Raw genomic sequence first — 23,648 nt, forward strand, 5'->3', positions numbered from 1 at the left:
AACGTAAATTGCCAAATGATATTAAATCTTCAGTCATAAATCGTCATAAATATCAGAGCATACATAAGAGCAAGAGTGGCATGGGGTGAGTCATAGCAACGTGGGAACTTCCAGGAACAACCCCCCCCATCCCTGGTGCCCATGTTGCTATGACTCACCCCAGGCCACTCTTGCTCTGACGTAGGCTCTGACTCAGCGAGAGCCATTGGTTTGGACCTTGCACAATATTACTGATGAGGGGAGAGGATAACAGGGGATTGATTATGCATCAGACAAGGAAGGCCACTATATGGGACAGCAGTGGCTCAATCGTCTGTGGCAAACATGGAAATCTGTCTATATTTGACAACACATGACATGACTAACAGTAACAAATCTGACTGGGATGGACATTGTCATGACGTTGCCCTCTTTGGGTTTACTATGCACCACCCCCCTACCTCTGTCTCCCACACCCAGGCTCTGTGAGAGCGGTCGTAAATTCCTAAAGAGAATGTCCTGCCTCATGGCCACAGTATGGAGACAGAGTGGGTTTCATAGAAAGAACCAAGGAGTTCTTCCACCTCACAGGACTGGAGAACCGAACGACATTTATGTTCTGGAGAAGGTATAAAAGATCGGTGAAGAATCCAGCTACGAACTGGTCCGTTTCGTACAGTTTTGTGAAGCTCATGAGAGACAATACGGCCACATTACCATGGCGCTGTTTATATAATAGCCTCAGTTGTGAGACTTACATCTAATGGTTGTATAACATGAATGAATAAGGATAAAGCTATTTGTGAAATTGTGTAATGTGATTTTGGACTGTTTAATGAAGGGAACTCCAATTCCCTTTGGAGTTTAACTCAATCAGAGGCACGCCCCCATGAACAGACGGGACCTGGCGTCATGAGACAGACCTTTTCTGTTATTCCGAATATAACCCCCACCCAGGGTTTCTATCAGGATACCAGCTTACCTCGATAACGAGAGGGCCAATGTTTGACCATGCATTCCTCTTTCTGAACTTTAACCATACCACGTGGTTAAACTCTTAGACTATCGATACCGACAGAATAAGAACAAGTCTTTGATATTAATTACTAGTCTGCAGCTAGGAATTCGGTATCATTGAACGTGAAGACCGACGAAACATCTGTCCTATAACGACATTAATGAATGTCACTTTGAAATATCCATTCTAACCGAGAGAGAGAATGCGAGGACAAACTCTCCAACAGAACAAACTTTACAAACTTTACAACTTTACAAGAACCCGACGACACACTGAGCGTAAATATATATATTGATTGCAATTGTTCCCGAATGAATGAGCGTTCATGTGCAAAGGTTTAGCATTTCAATTGTTATAATTATCAACTCTTATCAACCTTTTGTCTAACAAGCCGCCATGCCGGTTTAGCTCACTAGGGCACATTCTATCATTTCCTTGTAACCACATCTACTGTTTGTTATGCATTTCTGTGAATGACTTAGTTAGTAAATAAATGATTTTAAGACAATTGATGTATGGATGACTCATAGTGAAGACTGGGTTCGTGCAGATAACCAACAATTTACGACGTTTGGAATGAGACTGACGAGGTAAACGAATACATAATTAATCAGAAGACGCATAGATCAGATATTATGATATCTGAAAGTTATATTAGGAAAATTATAACTTTGTAATCTGAATATTTTCCTTGGTGCCCCGACTTCCTAGTTAATTACAGTTACACGATTAATCAGTTTAGTTGCGCATATTCTCTCTTTGTTCTTGTTTCCTTATTAGGATGCAGGTGGGCGGAGTTGGGAGGGTCGTCAGCTACATGGGAAACACCTGGGCCCGGGTGAGTCCCAGGATAAATAGACCTCTTCCACATTCATTGAGGAGACTCTCTCCATGCAGACACAGACAGATTTTGGTTGTGGCTATTTGGTTTGTTTGCGTTGGCACCTTTCAACACCCCTCATTATCACATGTATACACGTGACCACTCACTTACACTACTGACTGCTGACTGAACACACACCATTGTTAATTGTATTTACTTTACTTCAGTTAATAAATATATTTTGTTATTCTTTATCTCCACGTTGTCTCCCTTTTTGTTACGGGCTTTGAGCTGGTTCGTGACACCATCCACACTAACCAACCACGTTTTAGTTTTTGCCTTAAGTAACCTGTTATGAAACCATAAACTTAACATATCATAATAATTTGAACGTTCCAGATTTAAGTTCACTATGTTACGTCTAGTCTATGAGACCAGTCTGCAAGTTTACAAGTGTTTATATAATACACTGATATGCAGGCAAGTTTAAGAGGATCATTTAATTGCATAACGACAAAAATCACTGATTTGTTTTTCCGGGTATGACAACTGTGGACATCAATGGAGGCTGATGGGAGAACAGATTATTATAATGGAGCAATTGGAATTGGAGCAAATGGAATGGCATCAAACACATGTGTTTGATGCCATTCCATTCGCTCCATTCCAGCCATTGTATTTGATATCTTCACGATTGTCTGATCCCTCCTGATGACCCAATTGGACATGACAGGGCCACCAGGAGGGATCAGCCAATGAAGTTGGAAGTCCCACCCAGTTGACTACATTTTTATGGTAGAAGCCCTCAGCGGCGCTGCCCATGCTAATAGTCTTTTGGTTACACATCTGGAATTTGCGCACATATCTGGAACGGCTTTTTCTGGATGCAACGTGACCAACTGGGCTGTCCATGTTTACCACTCATTACAGCAATTGGAAGTTTAGTTTTGATACATTTTACTTTGCATTCCTCATTGAGCTTTACAACAAACAATATTTGCATACCCATCACAAAAAAAAACAGCCTACAATAAATATTACTTTGAGCCGGTGTTACATTTTGCACCTTTTATTACAGCACTATACAGAACAGTCAGTCTTTATACAAAAATAACAATTGGTTTACAACTTCACCAGAAAAAAAGAAAACATGCAATATACCCTTTTTACTGTATACATTTTGAGTTGAATTACTCACACGCTTATACAGAAACGTTTACATCATTCCCTTACAACGATTTTAGAGGTTATGCTGCCTTAAAAATGGTTATTGGAACCTCATATTTCTGAACTTCTGACAGCACTATACCCCATAGAATGATAAGTGTTTCCTGACCATTTAACCTGACGATTCCAAGTTGGGTCATCAGCTTGAGGCTGATGCCATTCTCCATGTCTAGGACTGCACATAACATGCCCTCAGGCTCAAACAGTCAACACCCAGTGTTCTTTCAGCAAATAACGTGTGCCTCCATCTTCGATACATGTATCCCCAAAGGGACCACATTTTTCCATAGACATTTTGGGGAAAGAGGACAAACGTGTGTGTCATTTATTATAAATGGAACTGAGGCTTGTATTCCCAGCACCACAAAGAAGACAGTTTGATGGTGTGCATATTATAGAGTTTTGGGAGTCATGTCGTGAAAGGGCTTCTGTCCTGACACCATCACCTCTATCTAGTAACACTGGGAACAGTGCGACTATGTGTTTGCGATTCTCCACAGAGGTTGAATGTCACAGACCGCGATGCTGCGATCAGTTCTCTGGGCATCATGTGATTTGATGTTCCCCATAGTTCAATGTGGGATGTTAGCAGCCTCCGTTCCTCTGCTCCATCTCTTCCTACTGCTGCTCACACCACTGAGGTAGATGTGCTCCTGTACAGTTGAAGAGTCAGGGGAGGAGGATGCAGTGCTTCAGGTGCTGGTGGAGCCTACTGGAGGTCAACAGGTTAGCTGGCACCCCCTGTCCTCTACCCTTCCATATCAGGGACTAGATGCTGGTCTGCCTCTGGGCATTGTTGCTACCCCCGGTGTGAGGTCCTCATTGCTACGCTTCACAGCAGCCTGTCCTCTGCCTGAATAAAAAAAAAAATACATGATATTGTTCCCTATTAAATTGGTTATGGGTGTCTGCTTTGACTCTTGTAACTTCCACCCACGGCCCACATATCTGAGATGGATGAAGTCACGGTTCAATCTCGATGTAGATGAGATGGGCAGATAACATGCAGGTTAAAGAAAAAGTTAATTTGTCCTTTAACCCTACTCTTTGGAAAATGCAGGTTTTGCTGTGGTAAGGACAGCCAAGGAACCGAGGAGAATGGAGAGGGTCTTTACCTGCTTGAGCGACTGCCTCATGCTGGATTTCTTCAGGGGAGGTCCCCACACCATTTCCACCATTGTTAGGATTAGCAGGCACAGTCGCGAGCAGCCCTGTGAAGTGGGGACAAAAGAAGAGTTGTGCAGTCAGTCTACCACACCCCCATAGAGAACAATTGATAATGATAATATAAAAGACAACAAAGTCACTGTATCGGCAAAGAATCTCAGAATAGGCATACTGATCTACGATCAGGTCTGCACTGCCTTATTCATTATAATTTAAAAGGCAAAACTGATCCTAGATCAGTATGCCTATTCTGAGACACTTTGAATAGCTGAATAGCTTATCATTGAAATCATTTGAGTAAGTACCAGAAAGTGGCTGATTTTAAGCAGATTTTCAGGCTATTAGCTGTAGTTTCAGCAGGTTGTGCTCGGTGCTCACCCAGACCGCGGTAGCAGGAGAGCTGTTGGTAGATCTGCGTCATCCTCTGGATGTTGAGGCGGCTGGCCTCGGTGTGGTGCACCATGGGCTTGGGGTAATGCATGCCGATCACGCACTTGGCTGCCTTCTGCACGCTCTCGGGCGCGTTCCAGGGGTCAAAGATGTACTTGGCCGGGAAGGCCTTCAGTATGGGCAGATAGCGCCTGGAAGAACCAAACAGAGAAATTATATTGTTTTTAAAAAAAAGAACCGTGGTGACACACTTCTTCTGCAATGAACAATCGAGAAACAAATGTACATTTCTAGTGGGGACAGCATGGACATTTAACCAAGACTCTATGAAGTGTATGACGTGACATCGTGGTCTAGCAGTTTGTCATGGTATTCTGCATGTCCTACATGTTGTCACAAGCTTGGTGAAATAAAGCACTGAGGTCTATTACTTTGAGAGTACTTCAAAAGGAAAATAACTTGAGTGTACCACACTGGCTAAATATAGTGGAGGGGTGGACAACTGGGTGTAGGTAGGGTCTTCTCACCGTATGTAGTCTCCGTTTGGGTCTGTCCTCCTGCCGAAGCCCACAGGGCAGTAGCAGTGGAAAAACTGCTGGAAGAAGGAGCTGCACGAGAGCCACATCCAGCTGCCTGCGTTCACACTCCAGTCTGCATCCAGGAGCAGCTCCTCAAATACCTGACAGGTAAATAAACACACACACGGTCAGATAACACAGTCATACATTTTCTACCTACTTGTCACTTCGTCTCCCCGCTCCCTCTACCATTCCCTTCCCCCAGTATCTACCTTCATGCCCTCCTCCCAGCTGATCCACAGGTCTCCCCGGGTCAGGAAGCAGGCCACGGCGTGTCTGGCCAGGTGGTGGATCCAGCCCTCCTGCCTCAGCTGGGTCATGATGGCGTCAATCCAGGGGAACCCTGTCCTCCCCTCGGCCCACTTGGCCAGCGCTTCTGGGTTGCGGTCCCAGGGGATCTGCACACACACCGGATTGCCCTCCATTTTGTCGAAGCGGGGGTTGTTGGTGGCTGTGGTGTAGAAGAACTCGCGCCACAACAGCTGGCCATAGAGCGAGAGGGGCGGAGAGCTGTTTTTCTTCACCTTCCTGTAGAGGTCAGTGAGTTTGAAGTAAAAGAGGCGACAGGAGAGGCAGCCGAAGCGGAGGTAGGGGCTGAGGCCTGTGGGGCTGGCTAGCAGGGAGTTGGCGTTCATCCGGGGACGCTCAAAGTTGGCCACCCAAGCCTGGAACACAGAAGGTTAGTGTTTGGGTCACAGTGCAACACACTGACAAGGAGTTCAGAAAATAAAATAAAGAGGGCAAAATAAAGAGGGGAAAATAAAATAAAGAGGGGAGTTGAATTGACTGAATTGAAATGGAATTGACCCCAACCCTAGTACTGTATGTGTCCACCACACTGGTTCAGTAGTGCTGGGATATAAAGAAGGGACTACTCCTCACCTTTCTCTCCAGGTGCCTCTCCAGGCGAGTGAGGGCCTCGGTCTCTCCCCCCGGCCATACTGCTGTAGCCAGGCCTTCCGTCTCAAAGCCAAGCTCCTCCAGGGAGGGCACGGCAAACTTGTCGTCATGGTCATCACTGATGGGCGTGGCACACTTCCTCATGACCTCAGCAGTGATGGTCTCAGCGGGCGATTCCACGGCATCCATGTGACTGATGAGCGCCTGGAAACGCTTGTAGGTGAGAGGGGACTGGCCTCCGTTTAGCTCGATGATCCTACAGAGACACATGGACAGACATGGAGGCATTTAGTGCATCACGTAACACTAGCATCATGGCATTATTCATGAATATGTTTCTAATACATCATGTTTGCACAACTTGATCACTTGGGTTGTATTCTCACAATATCTACCGTGTGTGTGTGTGTGTGTGTGTGTGTGTGTGTGTGTGTGTGTGTGTGTGTGTGTGTGTGTGTGTGTGTGTGTGTGTGTGTGACCAGAATTCCCCACAAGAATAGTAAATGAACAAAAACTTGACCAACTGGGGACATTTTGTTAGTCCCCACGAGGTCAAATGCTATTTCTAGGGGGTTTAGGGTTAAGGTTAGAATTAGTGTTAGAATTACGTTAAGGGTTAGTTTTAGGGTTAGGAGCTAGAGTTAGGTTTAGGGTTAGGTTTTTGGGTTAAGGTAAGAGTACGGGATGGGGTTCTGGAAAATATCATTTTGAATGGGACTGAATTGTGTGTCCCCATAAGATTAGCTGTACAAGACTGTGTGTGTGCCACTCACTTGTCCAGGTCGTAGAGCGTGTGGGAGACTTTGACAGTAACCTCCACCCCGGCCTCGCTGGCCAGCTTCTGGATGGCGGCGTCACGTTCCTTGCCAAAGGGCTCAGAGTCGTACTCATAAGACAGCTGGCTGGTCTGCCATTCCTGGGAGGCAGAGAGAGAGGAACAAGGTCAGTCAACATGATACATAGGAGACCTTTACCGTTGTAAATATAGAGATAGTGGATGTCACAGAAAGGTCCTCATAGAAAATAACATGGGATTCCAATGGAATTCAAATACTTTCACATATACACTGAATATACAAAATATTAATAAACACCAGAAATAATATTGAGTTGTGATCCCCCACTGTATCAGCATATCTGATACAGTGGATTTACGGTACAGTTACTGTGACTGTATTTCTATGTGACATAGCCTAATGTATTTCTATGAGTTATAGGCTACATGAACAGTACCGCAAGTGTATGTATGGTACAGTAGTGTAATGGGTTTACTACAGTAAGGTAACTATGACTTGACTATACCTGGAACAGCCTAGGGAAGACATCAGTAGGCTGGCCCCGGATGACAAACAGACGGGAGTTGAGCTTGCGGAGGCTGGCGTCTAGGTCCTCCAGACATTGTAGTAAGAACCTGGAATCAAACAGAGGAGATGATCAATCAAGTGATTGTATATCAGAGAGGAAATAGTTTTAGGCATTGATTTAGTTAAATACAGTAAATGAATGGGTACTGCAGTGCATTTGATACTTGTCTTCAGGAAAACAACAGGTATTTCAGTTGAATGATGATCCAAAAGCCACATTAGTGACTGAACAAATGATCCATGTTTCATATGATCCATCATGTATCATAGGTCTTTGTGTCAGAAGCCTTGGCTTCTTCAAAATGATAATAGCTTGAACCGGAAGGATCAGAGGGCTAGTGGAGAGGAAGTACAAACATGCGATGCTACTTCTCTCAGTTCGTCACATTATTCAGAATGACTTAGCATCTTAGCTTATCGAACAATGTCCTCCTGAACAACAAGTCAATCAGTTAGGATAGAAGATGTTAGATGAATATTCCCTCAATCAGTTTCCCTCATAAACACTCAAACAAACAGGTGACAATATAGGCTAGGCTATATTGAAATGATTCATGCCCTCACAGATAACCTACATACATAGGCCTACTCCTCTGTCTGCTGGTATAAAACTGGCCTAATTGGCCTACCATTTAAAATACCAAGTGGAAACATCCAGTGGACAATCTTGACCAAATGGAACTTCCATTCCATTACCTTAACAATAAAGTCACTAACATCCCAGCCTTGTAGTACACTTCAGCTCACGGCAAAGTAGTTCAACAAAATGACTGCTGCTTGCCTCCCTCAACAGGCAAATCACAGCTAGTGCAACAAGGCCTCATAAGAATGGGAGTATACATTCCTGAGTAAGCGAACACAAAGTCTGTATCAACATTTAAAGAACATCTCTGGCTAACAGTAGTTCTCCGCCGAGGTAAACTAGCATACTTTGTGATCATCCTGGGCCCCTGGGGCAGGACTGCTGGACTGATCCTCTACAACAGTCCTCGGCTCGACCTTCCCCATTCTGTTGTGATATTGTCCTCAAACTACATAGGCAGTGTTGATAACAACACAGCGGTCCTCTATAGCTCAGTTGGCAGAGCATGGCACTTGCAATGCAAAGATAGTGGGTTTGATTCCCAGGACAACCCGTTTGTAAAATGGATGCACACATGACTAAGTTGCTTTGGTTAAAAGTGTCTGCTAAATGGCATATATTAGTGTCGTCATTGTGTTATGCAGCCAATAAATCTGCCTACTGTTGGATATGACAACATGGATATCAACCAAGTTAAGAGAGGGCGACTGACATCCTGTTCTGTGTTAGGTGACTAACTTCCCCTAGGGTGGCATCCCATCACCCGGCCTATACCCTCAACTGAGAATGGTGTCCTCCTGTTGTGTTTTTCAATTCACACATCAGTAAATGCTGTCTGGGGCTTGTCACCAGCTGTACTCTACTTGGAACTCTTATGAAACATGCAGAGTGGTTAGCAGCAGCACTGCAGGGAGGTTTTAAAATGTGATATCTGAAAGGGTAGTGTAGCCTATGACTTATGACAACTAGTGGCCCTACAAGAAATGTCATCTTCATGCATACACTTGAACAGTCGGGTAATGCAAGGTGACCACAAAGCGAACATAGCACAATATTGAAAGGTTGCAAACTGAATTTCAATGGATGCAAGCCTCTGTGTCCAATGGTGAGATGTCACCAGACTACAAAATAGATGCTATGGGGCTCAGGGACAGCGTTATGGACGGGCCTTAGTGGACCTGGTCTGCCCTACTTCCTTGCCAGTCAAAATAAAATATTTGTATATTATTTATTTGCAGAGCCGGTGCCAGAACGAATCAGATGGACACGCATTTGATTTCTATAGGCAGGCCTGTTTTTTCCCCACGGGACCTCCTGTGTGCAATGGGTGTTATAGTAAAGACCATAGGCACAATGGGTGTTATAGTAAAGACCATAGACACAATGGGTGTTATAGTAAAGACCATAGGCACAATGGGTGTTATAGTAAAGACCATAGGCACAATGGGTGTTATAGTAAAGACCATAGACACAATGGGTGTTATAGTAGAGACCATAGGCACAATGGGTGTTATAGTAAAGACCATAGGCACAATGGGTGTTATAGTAAAGACCATAGGCACAATGGGTGTTATAGTAAAGACCATAGACACAATGGGTGTTATAGTAAAGACCATAGACACAATGGGTGTTATAGCAGAGACCATAGGCACAATGGGTGTTATAGTAAAGACCATAGACACAATGGGTGTTATAGTAAAGACCATAGGCACAATGGGTGTTATAGTAAAGACCATAGGCACAATGGGTGTTATAGTAAAGACCATAGACACAATGGGTGTTATAGTAAAGACCATAGGCACAATGGGTGTTATAGTAAAGACCATAGGCACAATGGGTGTTATAGTAAAGACCATAGACACAATGGGTGTTATAGTAAAGACCATAGGCACAATGGGTGTTATAGTAAAGACCATAGGCACAATGGGTGTTATAGTAAAGACCATAGGCACAATGGGTGTTATAGTAAAGACCATAGGCACAATGGGTGTTATAGTAAAGACCATAGGCACAATGGGTGTTATAGTAAAGACCATAGGCACAATGGGTGTTATAGTAAAGACCATAGGCACAATGGGTGTTATAGTAAAGACCATAGGCACAATGGGTGTTATAGTAAAGACCATAGGCACAATGGGTGTTATAGCAAAGACCATAGGCACAATGGGTGTTATAGTAAAGACCATAGGCACAATGGGTGTTATAGTAAAGACCATAGGCACAATGGGTGTTATAGTAAAGACCATAGGCACAATGGGTGTTATAGTAAAGACCATAGGCACAATGGGTGTTATAGTAAAGACCATAGGCACAATGGGTGTTATAGTAAAGACCATAGGCACAATGGGTGTTATAGTAAAGACCATAGGCACAATGGGTGTTATAGTAAAGACCATAGGCACAATGGGTGTTATAGTAAAGACCATAGGCACAATGGGTGTTATAGTAAAGACCATAGGCACAATGGGTGTTATAGTAAAGACCATAGGCACAATGGGTGTTATAGTAAAGACCATAGACACAATGGGTGTTATAGTAAAGACCATAGGCACAATGGGTGTTATAGTAAAGACCATAGGCACAATGGGTGTTATAGTAAAGACCATAGGCACAATGGGTGTTATAGTAAAGACCATAGGCACAATGGGTGTTATAGTAAAGACCATAGGCACAATGGGTGTTATAGTAAAGACCATAGGCACAATGGGTGTTATAGTAAAGACCATAGGCACAATGGGTGTTATAGTAAAGACCATAGGCACAATGGGTGTTATAGTAAAGACCATAGGCACAATGGGTGTTATAGTAAAGACCATAGGCACAATGGGTGTTATAGTAAAGACCATAGACACAATGGGTGTTATAGTAAAGACCATAGGCACAATGGGTGTTATAGCAAAGACCATAGGCACAATGGGTGTTATAGTAAAGACCATAGGCACAATGGGTGTTATAGTAAAGACCATAGGCACAATGGGTGTTATAGTAAAGACCATGGGCACAATGGGTGTTATAGTAAAGACCATAGACACAATGGGTGTTATAGTAAAGACCATAGGCACAATGGGTGTTATAGCAAAGACCATAGGCACAATGGGTGTTATAGTAAAGACCATAGACACAATGGGCGTTATAGTAAAGACCATAGACACAATGGGCGTTATAGTAAAGACCATAGGCAACTCGTGAGTTTCAAGTTTGGGGAAGCTTACAATTCATCCTACCAATCTACGTGCCAGTTATGATAATTTTTTATATGCGCATTTTCGTGGTAAACAGTTTCATTTTAATAATAACATTTTAGTTTCTCAAAATAATTGTCACATGGTTAATCATAAAAATGCAAGATCACCAGCCTTATGGACACATTGGTACACCGTGATCCCTGGGCGGCTAAAGAAATGAGCACAATGTAAGTCAGAGATAGCCTATAGGCAGCAGTAGGCCTAGAACTTCCATCGTCAATTAAGTAAAATACATAGGCCTAAAGCTGACCAAAAAAAACACAAAATATTGAAAATATCCTGATGGAAATTCAGGTTCTTTCAATCGCATGAATCACTAGTCCGCCTGTCTGCCTCCCTTTCTATCTGAATTCACTAATGATATGATATCTCAAGTCAAGTGCAACATTGTATAAACTCAGAAGGTTGTCAAGGTGTTCCCTCAACCTTACCAGGACTGAGAAACCACATAGATGCTCATTGCTCACATGGAGCCTTCCCAACAAAATAGGATTTTTATTTGACAAAACTCTAAATAATGGTTATGACATAAACCAAAACTCTAAATAATGGTTATGACATAAACCAAAACTTGTTTGTCACAAGTGTAGCAGGTTGTGAACTCTGCAAACAACATTTCCACTCCGAGAATGAGAATGATAAATGACTAATACAGAAATTAATGTAACCAAACGACAGGGATTAAGGGTACATTTACTAGGCCTAATGGTTACTAGGTCTAATGGGGAATTGATAAAAAATAAACAATCAAAGGGCAAACAATTCACACAATCAAACAATGAATGTGCAAGAATTGGCGGGAGACAGAGGAGCACATTCTGGAGAGCTGAGTGCATTCATTCTGGAGAGCTGAGTGCATTCATTCTGGAGAGCTGAGTGCATTCATTCTGGAGAGCTGAGTGCATGCATTCTGGAGAGCTGAGTGCATGCATTCTGGAGAGCTGAGTGCATGCATTCTGGAGAGCTGAGTGCATACATTCTGGAGAGCTGAGTGCATGCATTCTGGAGAAAGACACCCATATCTTTGCCACACAGCCCTCCCATTCTTGTCTCAACATTTTAAATTATACTCAAGACATTATCTTCACACATTTTAGATGCTTTTCACTGACAGCCTGGCCTAGTGCCTATTGCCCAAATTGCTGGCTTCCCAAATAAGCATAAGCACTTGTGATTTGAAACAATCCACAGCAAAAAAAAAATGTAAGAAGCTAATGATCCTCTGTGGCTAAGCCAAGCTCTATGGTAAAGTATTTGAATTATTTTATTTAGATGAGTAATTATATAATTTTGGTAAAACATCAATTTACTTTAGGGGAAGCCAGCATCCGAACAGTGCACCTGCCAACTTACCATTCTAATTCACAATTGGCTGAAACCACAGTTCTGTATACAATGACGAGATGCTCATGTCTCTGCTTAACAATGTGAGTCATTGTCCCAACGGCGGGAATACAGGTGACAAGCTTAGGTCTGCATATTATGACCATAGAAACACATTGGGCTTATTCAGGATAGATTTTGGCGAAAGTGAGCTCTCTCGCTTCGCCTCTTCCTCTCTGCTGAAACTAGCAAGGGAAACTGTGTCGCTCGGTGTTACTACAAGCATTTCGCTACACCCGCAATAACATCTGCTAAATGTGTGTATGCGACCAATACAATTTGATTTTACTATATGTAGCCCATGTATCCGATGCTGTCTGGACAGAAAAACATATGACATGCCATACTCTTTTTGTCTAGACAGCATCAGATACATGGTCTACACCTACGGCGACAGAGGGGCGCCATTTCGTTCGCTCTGATGATTTATCTGAGATTGATGGGTCTCTTTCTGTCGGCTTACGTCTAGGTCAAAGAAAAAAAGCCAGGTTGACGATGACGTTGTTTCGCGTCACCCAGAATGAGTAGACGCTGGAGCAGGGACGATGACTCCTACTTTACTAGTTAATGAGTTATTAGCCCTGGTATAGATAATGTGTAGTCAGCAATGTGGGAGTGGTTGCTTTCTACAAGAGCCCAAAATGTGGACATTTCTAGACATCTTTGAAAAGTGTGTTAGATAAGGAGATTTTTTTTGTCTTAAAGGGCCAATGTTGTATTTGTTGCTAAGTAGCCAATAGGCAGTAGCATAATGTGTCTGATTCTCTGTAATAATGGCATGGGAATAATAATGCATTTTGTTTTGTAAAGTGGTTTCTTGCATCAAACACAACATTTACATAAGTATTCAGACCCTTTGCTATGAGACTTGAAATCGAGCTCATGTGCATCCTGTTTCCATTGATCATCGTTGAGATGTTTCTACAACTTGATTGGGTTCCACCTGTGGTAAATTCAATTGATTGGACATGATTTGGAAAGGCACACACCTGTCTATATAAGGTCCCACAGATGACAATGCCTGTCAGAGCAAAAACCAAGCAATGAGGTCGAAGGAATTGTCCGTAGAGCTCAGAGACATGATTGTGTCGAGGCACACATCTGGGGAAGGGTACCAAAAAATGTCTGCAGCTTTGAAGGTCCCCAAGAACACAGTGGCCTCCATCATTCTTAAATGGAAGACATTTGGAACCACCAAGACTCTTCCTAGAGCTGGCCACCTGGCCAAACTGAGCAATTGGGGGAACAGGGCCTTGGTCTGGGAGGTGACCAAGAACCCAATGGTCACTCTGACAGAGCTCCAGAATTCCTCTATGGAGAAGGGAGAACCTTCCAGAAGGACAACCATCTCTGCAGCACTCTACCAATCAGGCCTTTATGGTAGAGTGGCCAGACAGAAGTCACTCATCAGTAAAAAGCACATGACAGCCCGCTTGGAGTTTGCCAAAAGGCACCTAAAGGACTCTCAGACCATGAGAAACAAGATTCTCTGGTCTGATGAAACCAAGATTAAATTCTTTGGCCTGAATGCCAAGCATCGCGTCTGGAAGAAACCTGGCACCATCCCTACGGTGAAGCATCGTGGTGACAGCATCATGCTGTGGGGATGTTTTTCAGCAACAGGGACTGGGAGACTAGTCAGGATAAAGGCAAAGATGAACAGAGCAAAGTACAGAGAGAGATCACTGATGAAAACCTGCTCCAGAGCGCTCAGGACCTCAGGCTGGGGCGAAGGTTCACCTTCCAACAGGACAACGACCTTAAGCACACAGCCAAGACAACGCAGGAATGGCTTTGCGACATGTCTCTGAATGTCAATGAGTGGCCGAGCCAGAGCCCGGACTTAAACCCGATCGGACAGCTCTGAAGAGACCTGAAAAAAGCTGTGCAGCAACACTCTCCATCCAACCTGACAGAGCTTGAGAGGATCTGCAGAGAAGAAGTACTGAGTAAAGGGTCTGAATACCTCTGTTGATATTTGCGTTTATTTTTAATAAATTAGTAAAACTTGTAGAAACCTGTATTTGCTTTGTCTTATGGGGTATTGTGCATAGATTTATTTTCACTATTTATCTAGCACTCTTGGTGCTTCAAATGATGTTTAGGCTACTGATGTTGTTTTCATAATTTAACCACGCATCTTGCTGACCGTGCATCTTGTAGGTTGGGGTATTATTCTTTTTTTTGTCATTATAAAAAGAAGCCCTTTCCGCGTTCCGTCACATATCCTTTCTGTTTCATAGTTGTAAAAAAGGCACTCCACGTATTTTTTTATTGAATACTTGAATGTGTTTTTACATGCATCTTACAGTTACAGAAACAAATAAATGCTTTTGTATTATTTTAAGATTTATTTTCCTTCTAATATTACCTAAGTTATTCATAAACACAACCAAATGATTATTTTTGCAATACCATATATGAAATGTATTAATTACATTGTTAGAATGTTTTAGTCAGAATAACTGCTCGTTAGCTCGAGGTCCGGTGATTCTAATTTAAAAATGTTTTATTGTGCAGTGCATGCACACATAGGAGGTCCCGTGAAAAAACAAGTACCCCCTTATGGAAATCAAATGCCCGCCCAACTGATTCATTCTGGGGGCGGCCCTGATGATCAGATGAAGCAAACCATTCAGAAAAATATATAGTAACAGAAACAATGTCTATGGCTAAAATGTGCATACATTTTAATGAATATTTCTGGCGTTGTTACAATTAGTCTAGTAGTAACGGTTTATATCCTCTGGACAGCGCACTCCGACAGCAGGTCAAACAGACACTCTCCAGACGAAGCCTCTAAAGGGTTGGCTAGGCTAAATCCTGTCTAAGCTTCAGTTGTTCCATTGACCTGGAGCAGATTACACACACTGGGAACTTTATATTGGCTAAGCCTATTTATAAACTGGGTGGTTCAAGCTCTGAATGCTGATTGGCTGACAGATGTGGTATATCGAAACGTATACCACGGGTATGACAAAACATGTATTTTACTCCTCTAATTAAGTTGGTAATCAGTTTATATATGGCCAATATAACACGGCTAAGGGGTGTTTCCAGGCACTCAGCGTTGCGCATCAGAATAGCCCTTAGCTGTGGCATATTGGCCATTTGGCACACACCCTTTGGCCTTATTGCTTAAATATACATTATATACAGTACCAGTCAAAGGTTTGGGCACACCTACTCATTCAAGGGTTTTTCTTATTTTTTTAAAACTATTTTCTACATTGTAGAATAATAGTGAAGACATCAAAACTATGAAATAACACATAAGGAATTATGTATTAACCACAAAAGTGTTAAATCAAAATATATTTTATAATTTAGGTTCTTCAAAGTAGCCACCCTTTGCCTTGATGACAGCTTTGCACACTCTTGGCATTCTCTCAACCAGCTTCATGTGGTAGTCACCTGTAATGCATTTCAATTATTAGGTGTGCCTTGTTAAAAGTTAATTTGTGGAATTTCTTAACTTCTTTGGGATAGGGGGTGGTATTTTGACATCCGGATGAAAAGTGTGCCCAAAGTACACTGCCTGCTACTCAGGCCCAGAAGCTAGGATATGCATATAATTGGTAGATTTGGATAGAAAACACTCTAAAGTTTCTAAAACTGTTACAATCATGTCTGTAAGTATAACAGAACTGAAATGGCAGGCAAAACCCAGAGGACAAACCATCCCAAATGTAAAAACAAAGGCAGAAATTGTAGTTTTTCTAGGTGGCTCCCATTTTGGCTGTAGTGTTTCCAAGCGTGTAACTGAGAGCGCGTTCTTTGGTGTTTTTCTCCGGTAAAGACAACAACGATTCTCCGTCTTAAATTGTATTGTTTATTTGCGTATTAGGGTACCTAAGGATTGATTATAAACGTTGATTGACTTGTTTGGATAAGTTTATGGATAACGTTTGGGATTCATTTTGTATGCATTTTGAAGGAGGGAAACCGAGTGGATTATTGACTGAAGCGCGCCAGCTAAACTGAGTTTTTATGAATATAAAGAAGGACATTATCGAACAAAAGGACCATTTGTAATGTAACAGACATTTTGGAATGCCAACAGAAGAAGATCTTCAAAGGTAAGGCATTTTTTATATCACTATTTCTGACTTTCGTGTCGCAACTCCCTTGTTGAAAATGATTTGTTATGCATTTGTGTGCTGGGTGCTGTCCTCAGATAATCGCATGGTTTGCTTTCGCCGTAAAGCCTTTTTGATATCTGACACCTTGGCTGGATTAACAACAAGTTAAGCTTTATTTTGATGTATTGCACTTGTGATTTCATGAAAGTTTAATATTTATAGTAATTTAATTGGTATTTGGCGCTCTGCAATTTCACTGGAAATTGTCGAAATGGCACGGTAGCGTCCCACTAATCCGCAAGAAGTTAATGCATTTGAGCCAATGTGTTGTTACAAGGTAGGGGTGGTATATAGAAGATAGCCCTATTTGGTAAAAGACCAAGTCCATATTATGGCAAGAACAGCTCAAATAAGCAAAGAGAAAGGACAGTCCATCATTACTTTAAGACATGAAGGTCAGTCAGCGCGGAAACATTCAGGTTTCTTCAAGTGCAGTCGCAAAAACCATCAAGCACTATGGTGAAACTGGGTCTCATGAGGACCGCCACTGGAAAGGAAGACCCTGAGTAACCTAAGTTCATTAGACTTACCAGCCTCCGAAAATGCAGCCCAAATAAATGCTTCACAGAGTTCAAGTAAAAGACACATCTCAACATCAACTGTTAAGAAAAGACTGCATGAATCAGGCATTCATGATCAAATTGCTGCAAAGAAACCACTACTAAAGGACACCAAGAAGAAGAGACTTGCTTGGGTCAACAAACATGAACAATGGACATTAGACCAGTGGAAATCTGTCCTTCGGTCTGATGAGAGTAGGTGAACGGATGATCTCTGCATGTGTGGTTCCCACCGTGAAGCACGGAGGAGGTGTGATGGTGCTTTGCTGGTGACACAGTCTGTGATTTATTTAGAATTCAAGGCACACTTAACCAGCATGGCTACCACAGTATTCTGCAATGATATGCCATCCCATTTGGTTTGCGCTTAGTTGGCCTATCATTTGTTTTTCAACAGGACAATGACCCAACACACCTTCAGGCTGTGTAAGGGCTATTTGACCAAGAAGGAGAGTGATGGAGTGCTGCATCAGATGACCTGGCCTCCACAAGCACCTGACCTCAACCCAAGTGAGATGGTTTGGGATGAGTTGGATCGCAGAGTGAAGGAAAAGCAGCCAACAAGTGCTCAGCATATGTGGGAACTCCTTCAAGACTGTTGGAAAAGCATTCCAGGTGAAGCTGGTTGAGAGAATGCCAAGAGTGTGCAAAGCTGTCGTCAAGGCAAAGGGTGGCTACTTTGAAGAATCTCAAATATAAAGTATATTTTTATTTGTTCAACACTTTTTTGGTTACTACATGATTCCATGTGTTATTTCATAGTTTTGATGTCTTCACTATTATTCTACAATGTAGAAAATAGTAAAAATAAAGAAAAACACTTGAATGAGTAGGTGTGTGCAAACTTTTGACTGGTACTGTAGGTCACAAATGCATAGGTCAGAGCTGCGAGGAGAGCAGAGTGCCATAACCACCCTAATGACACAGTGCCCCGTTTCCCCTACAAAGCCCTGCCTTCCAGGGTAACTTACATCATTGTTACTGCTACGCATGTTCTCAAACCTGCAGAAATGTATTCTCCTGAACACACGTTTCAATGAAGAACACATCACAACGCTGACCATTGTTATGGTCATAGAAACAGAGTTTCCCACATACAAGGGGATGTTTTCCACATGTCATTCTCCCTTTCGCTTCTCTAAATTGAGTATGTTATTCTCCCCTTCTCTTTATGCTTTAATTTAAAATTGTCATAAGTGTCCAAACTAAAGCAACATAGTATCTGGGCTAAATGAAAGGGAATTCAAGGTCAAGCAGTTATTGCAACAGTCATTGGTCCCCTGGAATGCCCTCGCTTCCAGTTTTGTACATAGTTGTTTAACTCAATTTACTGTAGGCAAATAATTTTCTCTGTATTTTTTTTGTAATAACTTAGTCATTTGCAGTCAATGTACTATAACTGTGTACATAAGTGTGGAGCCTTTAGGGATGCCCTTCTTTCTTGCCTAGGGGCACACACACTGTCATTCATAACCACTACGCCCTACTTTTAAAATGTACTATAACTGTTTGCATGCACTGCATAACAATATCCTATTCCGTGTGGTGCTTCTAGGGATGCTCTACTTTACTGCCTAGGTGGCACACCAAACACACTAATGTCATTCATAACTAAATATTTCTGAATGCAGAAAGCAGGATGTGTGACCTACATCTGCGCTACACACATCTGTGTTTGGTGTGAGTCCAACACAATGTGAGATGGCAAAACAAAACAAAAACGTCCTTGCCTCCACCTGCTGATGCCCACGTTGGAGGACCCTGCAAACCAGGGGTCTAGGATGTAAACACAGCGAAGGGTGTCAGCTCCCCGGATAGACTCCTTCAGCGAGGGGTTGTCGTGGAGCCGCAGGCCCTTCCTGAACCAGTGGATTGTGTTGCCAACCATTTCACTTGCTGTCCCTTCTTGTTATGTACACGAGTCTTCTGAGATACCGCAGCGTTGACCACAAAACGCTCACGAATTAAAACAATATCCCTCGCCTGCCCAAAATGTGTTTCGGTTCTGTCGCCTTGCTGGTTTTATAATGTATAGCTACTGAAGTGATCTAACCTTGTTCCATCAATTTGTCCATTGTGATGAGTTCACTGTTGCCGCATTGATTTGGTGGCCTCTGATAAATACAGTGTAAGGACAGGTCTCGCTCGCATCAACTTTGTATAGAGCGCATTAAGTAAGACATTGTTTTATCTTTGATAATTATTTTCAACACGAAAGTAAAAATAAAACTTAAAAATGATGTTCGACCTGCTATCTTGCTTGTTTTCCTATAGCAGGTCGAAAAAAACGAATCCTTGCGTTGAGTCGTAGCGAGTGAACTAAAATATGCCTATAGCAATATATTACTAGAAGGTTTTGATCAGAAATTAGTGTTCCAATATCATTCGAATGTATTCCAATAAGCAATTGTAATGTTCTTCGTTTACAGTCGGCATTGTCAACCCCACGAAATAACTGTTATTTCCCAACATCTCCACCCACAGAGGTACGAGGATAGAGATGGACGAATCTGATTGGTCAATGTCACCCGTTACGTAAGGTTTGCTCACTCAAGTTTCTGTGGTGTGCTTACGTTGGCTTACTTCTTGCTATTTTGTGTTTTTTCCCACAAAGGCATCATTTATACTTACTATCCTAGCAACGCAATGTGTTATGTTTAATCAGTTATTTACAGCCTATGAAAACACCATAGTTTGAATATTGAGTTTATTTTGTAGGTTGTTGGCAAAAGTGTTTGCTGCCTGCCCGCGTCATGATTAGTTGCGCAGGACCCGGATAAGCACGTGTACTAAGGCAAGGCAAAAAAATATTACACAATGTATAGGTAGGGCTAGTGGGCAGCCCAGCACAATCACAAGCCTGCGCATGTGATGAATCGCATATAGTCTACTCTTTATTATGTCTTGCCGTGAGACTATGTATGTACCTATATGTATTTACGTTAAAATGGTATCATTTCAAAATTGATTTCAACCAAATAACGCATATTCTAGCCTAGAGATTAGCTCTACCAATGCAGAATTTCAGATATGGTCAAATTTCAATCAAAAACTTCTGCAAGGATCATAACGTAAACACCATCTCTGAGATGAATCTAATAATCAAACCCTATTGTATTAGGGCCTACAATTTAATTACATTGTCCTGAAGCATGCGGTAAGGGGAATATCATCATTTGGGTGATGGTGACCGTGATACTGTCGTTAGTAGTTTGTATTCATGAGACAAGGGATGGGTGGGTAGTTGGGTGAGGAAACATGCAGTTTGAATATCTAGACACTAGATGGCAACATGCAATCACTATATAGGTATAGTATAGTGAATGATATAGGCTACGTTTATCAAGGAAAGGTTCAGAGTCATAACTGTGTGACCTTTGCATATGTAAAACAAATATGTAAAAATTGTTTTGATATAGTAACCTTCCTTATCTGGAAATGTATGGTGGGGATAGATCTTTGACATAGTGATTGAGGTTTGTAAACTGAGCACCAGGGTGCAGTGTTGCTTCAATGATAAGCAGCCTACAACTATAGTCAAATGTACCAACAATCCTCTCCCTCAATCCCACAGATATCAACAGTGCCCCATATCAGGATGATTTACAGTTAAATGAGAAATATCCTATGCCCCAATTATCTCTCCTTCCTTCCAAAGTGTGATAGTTCACTTCCCTTTACTGACTAATATGGTGGAACATCCCACTAGCCCAAGCCTCCACCAATCCAATGCTTTTAAATTTGTCTGAAGTAGCCTCGTGAACAAGTGTACACTTTAGGAGAAAGGCAATATTATTGGGATGCTGCCATGGCTATCTATGGCATAGGGCTATCAATCACCTTAGGGACATTTTCTGTTGTTGCACATACATGTTGACAATATGGTATGTACATGTCTCTCTCTCTCTTTCTCTATCCCCCTCTCTCTACTCCTCTATCTATCTCTATCTATCTATCTATATGTCTATCTCCCTCTCTCTCAAACACATTCCGTTTTTGAGTGCATGTAACACTTTTCAGCCTGTCGAAGGCTCAATCCACACACACACACATCTCTCTCGCTCTCTCTGATTGTGATCAAGCCTTGGTCAATACAATTATGCATCTTTAATAGTCAATGATGCAGTATAATGTCTGACCTTGGCAAGGAATTCAGATGTCTACTTTTCAATGAGCTCTAGCTATCTCCTTGTAAGGGACCACATTATGCATGTCATCCATTATTAATGGCCTTGAGTCATGTTACCATTATTGCTGTCAGAACAAATGCCTAAGGGACTTTGCTATCCATAGCATGACACATTATGTGGATAATCACATTATCCAGTTTATCCAATCCATTACAGTCAGACCATTAGCCTTGAATTTTGAAATCGTGTTCAAGTTACAGCATGTGAAAGGACTGCTTCATTTATGAAGGTATAGTTTCAAATAGTAAGTAAAAAAAAGAAAGAAAATTAGATGGATTTGAAGAGAAAATAATTATATAGATATTTCAAATCCACTCCCCATATGGGTTATACATTGAATTGAGTAGACTAATGTAAATTAAATTGTATGATGAGGTGGTCCTAATTCAAAATCTCTCTCACTGCTCGAGTTATCCCGAGAGTGTATTGGCCGTTTGAAGAACATAGCCCCGCCTCCATCTACCAGGATCTTACTGCGTAAAACACAGACCACTGTAGCTGCTCTATGTGCTATGATGGAAACACTTCGAAGTTTTAGTTTGGATTGAGAAATATCAACTTGATTCGTTTCCACTGAAGGCAACGGGATAAAATATTGACACTTCAAAATACATCGCAGTCGGGCTTTAATTGCGTTCATTTAATTGCATTGGGCGACGTTGTGAGACATTTTGAGCCATTAATTCCAAAGTCCTCTTTACAGTATGAGGTGCAGTTATGGCAAGCAGTAGTAAGAAGTCAGTGGCGAGGACCCTGGAGGATCTGACGCTTGATTCGGGTTATGGTGGAGCAGCAGACTCCTTTAGGTCTTCCAGTGCTTCACTGTGCTGTTCCGAGGCACATATACCTTATGCGCATGGGGGGAATTTTTGGCATTTAACCGACTCCATGCACAGTCGCCACAACAGCCTGGACACGGTCAACACAGTCTTGGTCGAAGACTCCGATATCCTGGATTGCTCCGGCCAGTGCGCTAAACTACCCGAGCTCGAGGACGTGCCATGGAGCCTCGGGGAAGTAGAGAGCGCACTGAACAAGGACGAAGAGTTGAGGCTGGGGGTCGTGTCACAGGAGATCCTGGCTAGGCTCTCGGTCCTCATAAGCCGCGCACTCGTGAGGGTCGCCAGGGAAGCGCAGCGCCTGAGTTTGCGCTATGCCAAATGCACCAAATATGAGATTCAAAGTGCCATAAAGGTTGTCATGTCTTGGACAGTCTCGGTGAACTGCATCACCGCCGCACTCAGTGCCTTGTCTATGTACAACATGAGCACCGAGGACAAGTTCAGCCGCGGAAAGTCACTCAGATGCGGACTCATTTTCAACGTGGGGAAGTTCTTCAGGTGGATGGTGGACAGCCGAGTTGCGGTGAGGATCCACGAGCACGCTGCCATCTACCTGACAGCGTGCATGGAGAGTCTTTTCCGAGAGGTGTACGCACGCGCACTGCGGAGCGCGCTCGTGGAGAAAGATAATGGGATCCCTAAGTTCACTGTTGAGTCCCTCGAACAGGCCATCAACAACGATTCGGAGTTATGGGGGTTCCTGCAGCAGTATCAATACCTCATTTGTGGGAAGAATGCAAGTGGTAAGTTGTGTGTACATGACTAGTTCTGTGACGCATCTACTCAGTGCGTAATTCTAACGAATTCTTCATAATTGTGCCCAAAACATGGTGAAGGGATTTCTTATCACCATCTGTAATAAAGTCATTATCAAGTTAGGAGTTCACTTTCTCATGCTACAACATTTCTCGATGGACAGGGAGAAATAATCATGACTTCCCATATCCCCTCTGAATTTGCCCATGTATTTTTTCCTGTGTCTGACATGGCAGGATCATCCTGGGTCTTGGGTAACCCCTTTGTTGAGTTGCTGTATTCAATATGTTGATGTATGAGCACAGAGAATGGCCCCTTCTGTCACTGACATCAATGAGCATGGTTTATTTATGATAATGGAGGAGAGTGGGGAGAGAGAGCACCTAACCCCTCTTGGCTATGATCCATCTATTAAATAGATGGCGTTCTCAGAGTTCTTCATCAGTGTTGTGGTGCTGTGAATGCATGATACATTGAAGCAGGCTATAATTCACCGGGGAA

The 23,648-nt window shown here is 42.5% G+C and overlaps 2 protein-coding genes across 4 annotated transcripts in view; one reads left to right on the forward strand and one right to left on the reverse strand.

Annotated features, from left to right (window-relative positions):
- Positions 1 to 2,873: 2,873 nt before the first annotated feature.
- LOC106561407 (cryptochrome circadian regulator 1) lies at positions 2,874 to 19,839 on the reverse strand. The gene is made up of 9 exons (XM_014125353.2): positions 19,090 to 19,839; positions 7,385 to 7,493; positions 6,856 to 6,998; positions 6,065 to 6,338; positions 5,395 to 5,847; positions 5,132 to 5,283; positions 4,593 to 4,795; positions 4,163 to 4,258; positions 2,874 to 3,900 (listed from the first exon to the last, which is right to left on the reverse strand). The coding sequence occupies exons 1-9, from the start codon at positions 19,245 to 19,247 to the stop codon at positions 3,809 to 3,811; spliced, it is 1,680 nt and encodes a 559-aa protein (XP_013980828.2). The 5' UTR covers positions 19,248 to 19,839; the 3' UTR covers positions 2,874 to 3,808.
- Positions 19,840 to 21,925: 2,086 nt separating this feature from the next.
- Positions 21,926 to 23,648, forward strand: part of LOC106561406 (ankyrin repeat and BTB/POZ domain-containing protein BTBD11-B) — a 118,607-nt gene continuing 116,884 nt past the window's right edge. The window contains exon 1 of one of the 3 annotated variants that reach the window (XM_045688299.1): positions 21,926 to 23,134. In XM_045688299.1, coding sequence (XP_045544255.1) covers positions 22,267 to 23,134 — 868 coding nt within the window. In that variant the 5' untranslated portion in view covers positions 21,926 to 22,266. The remainder of the gene's footprint in view (positions 23,135 to 23,648) is intronic. The other 2 variants (XM_045688298.1, XM_014125350.2) reach the window with 2 other exon arrangements.

This window comes from Salmo salar, chromosome ssa10 (genome assembly GCF_905237065.1).
Source record: "Salmo salar chromosome ssa10, Ssal_v3.1, whole genome shotgun sequence".
Lineage (NCBI taxonomy): Eukaryota > Metazoa > Chordata > Actinopteri > Salmoniformes > Salmonidae > Salmo > Salmo salar.

Coding starts and splice junctions, on each gene's coding strand:
- LOC106561407 (XM_014125353.2), bottom strand. CDS start 19,247: ATGGTTGGCAACACAATCCACTGGTTCAGGAAGGGCCTGCGGCTCCAC. Junction 6,999..7,384: donor TCTTCCCTAGGCTGTTCCAG/GTATAGTCAAGT, acceptor TCTGCCTCCCAG/GAATGGCAGACCAGCCAGCT. Junction 4,796..5,131: donor CCAAACGGAGACTACATACG/GTGAGAAGACCC, acceptor TGGTTCTTCCAG/GCGCTATCTGCCCATACTGA.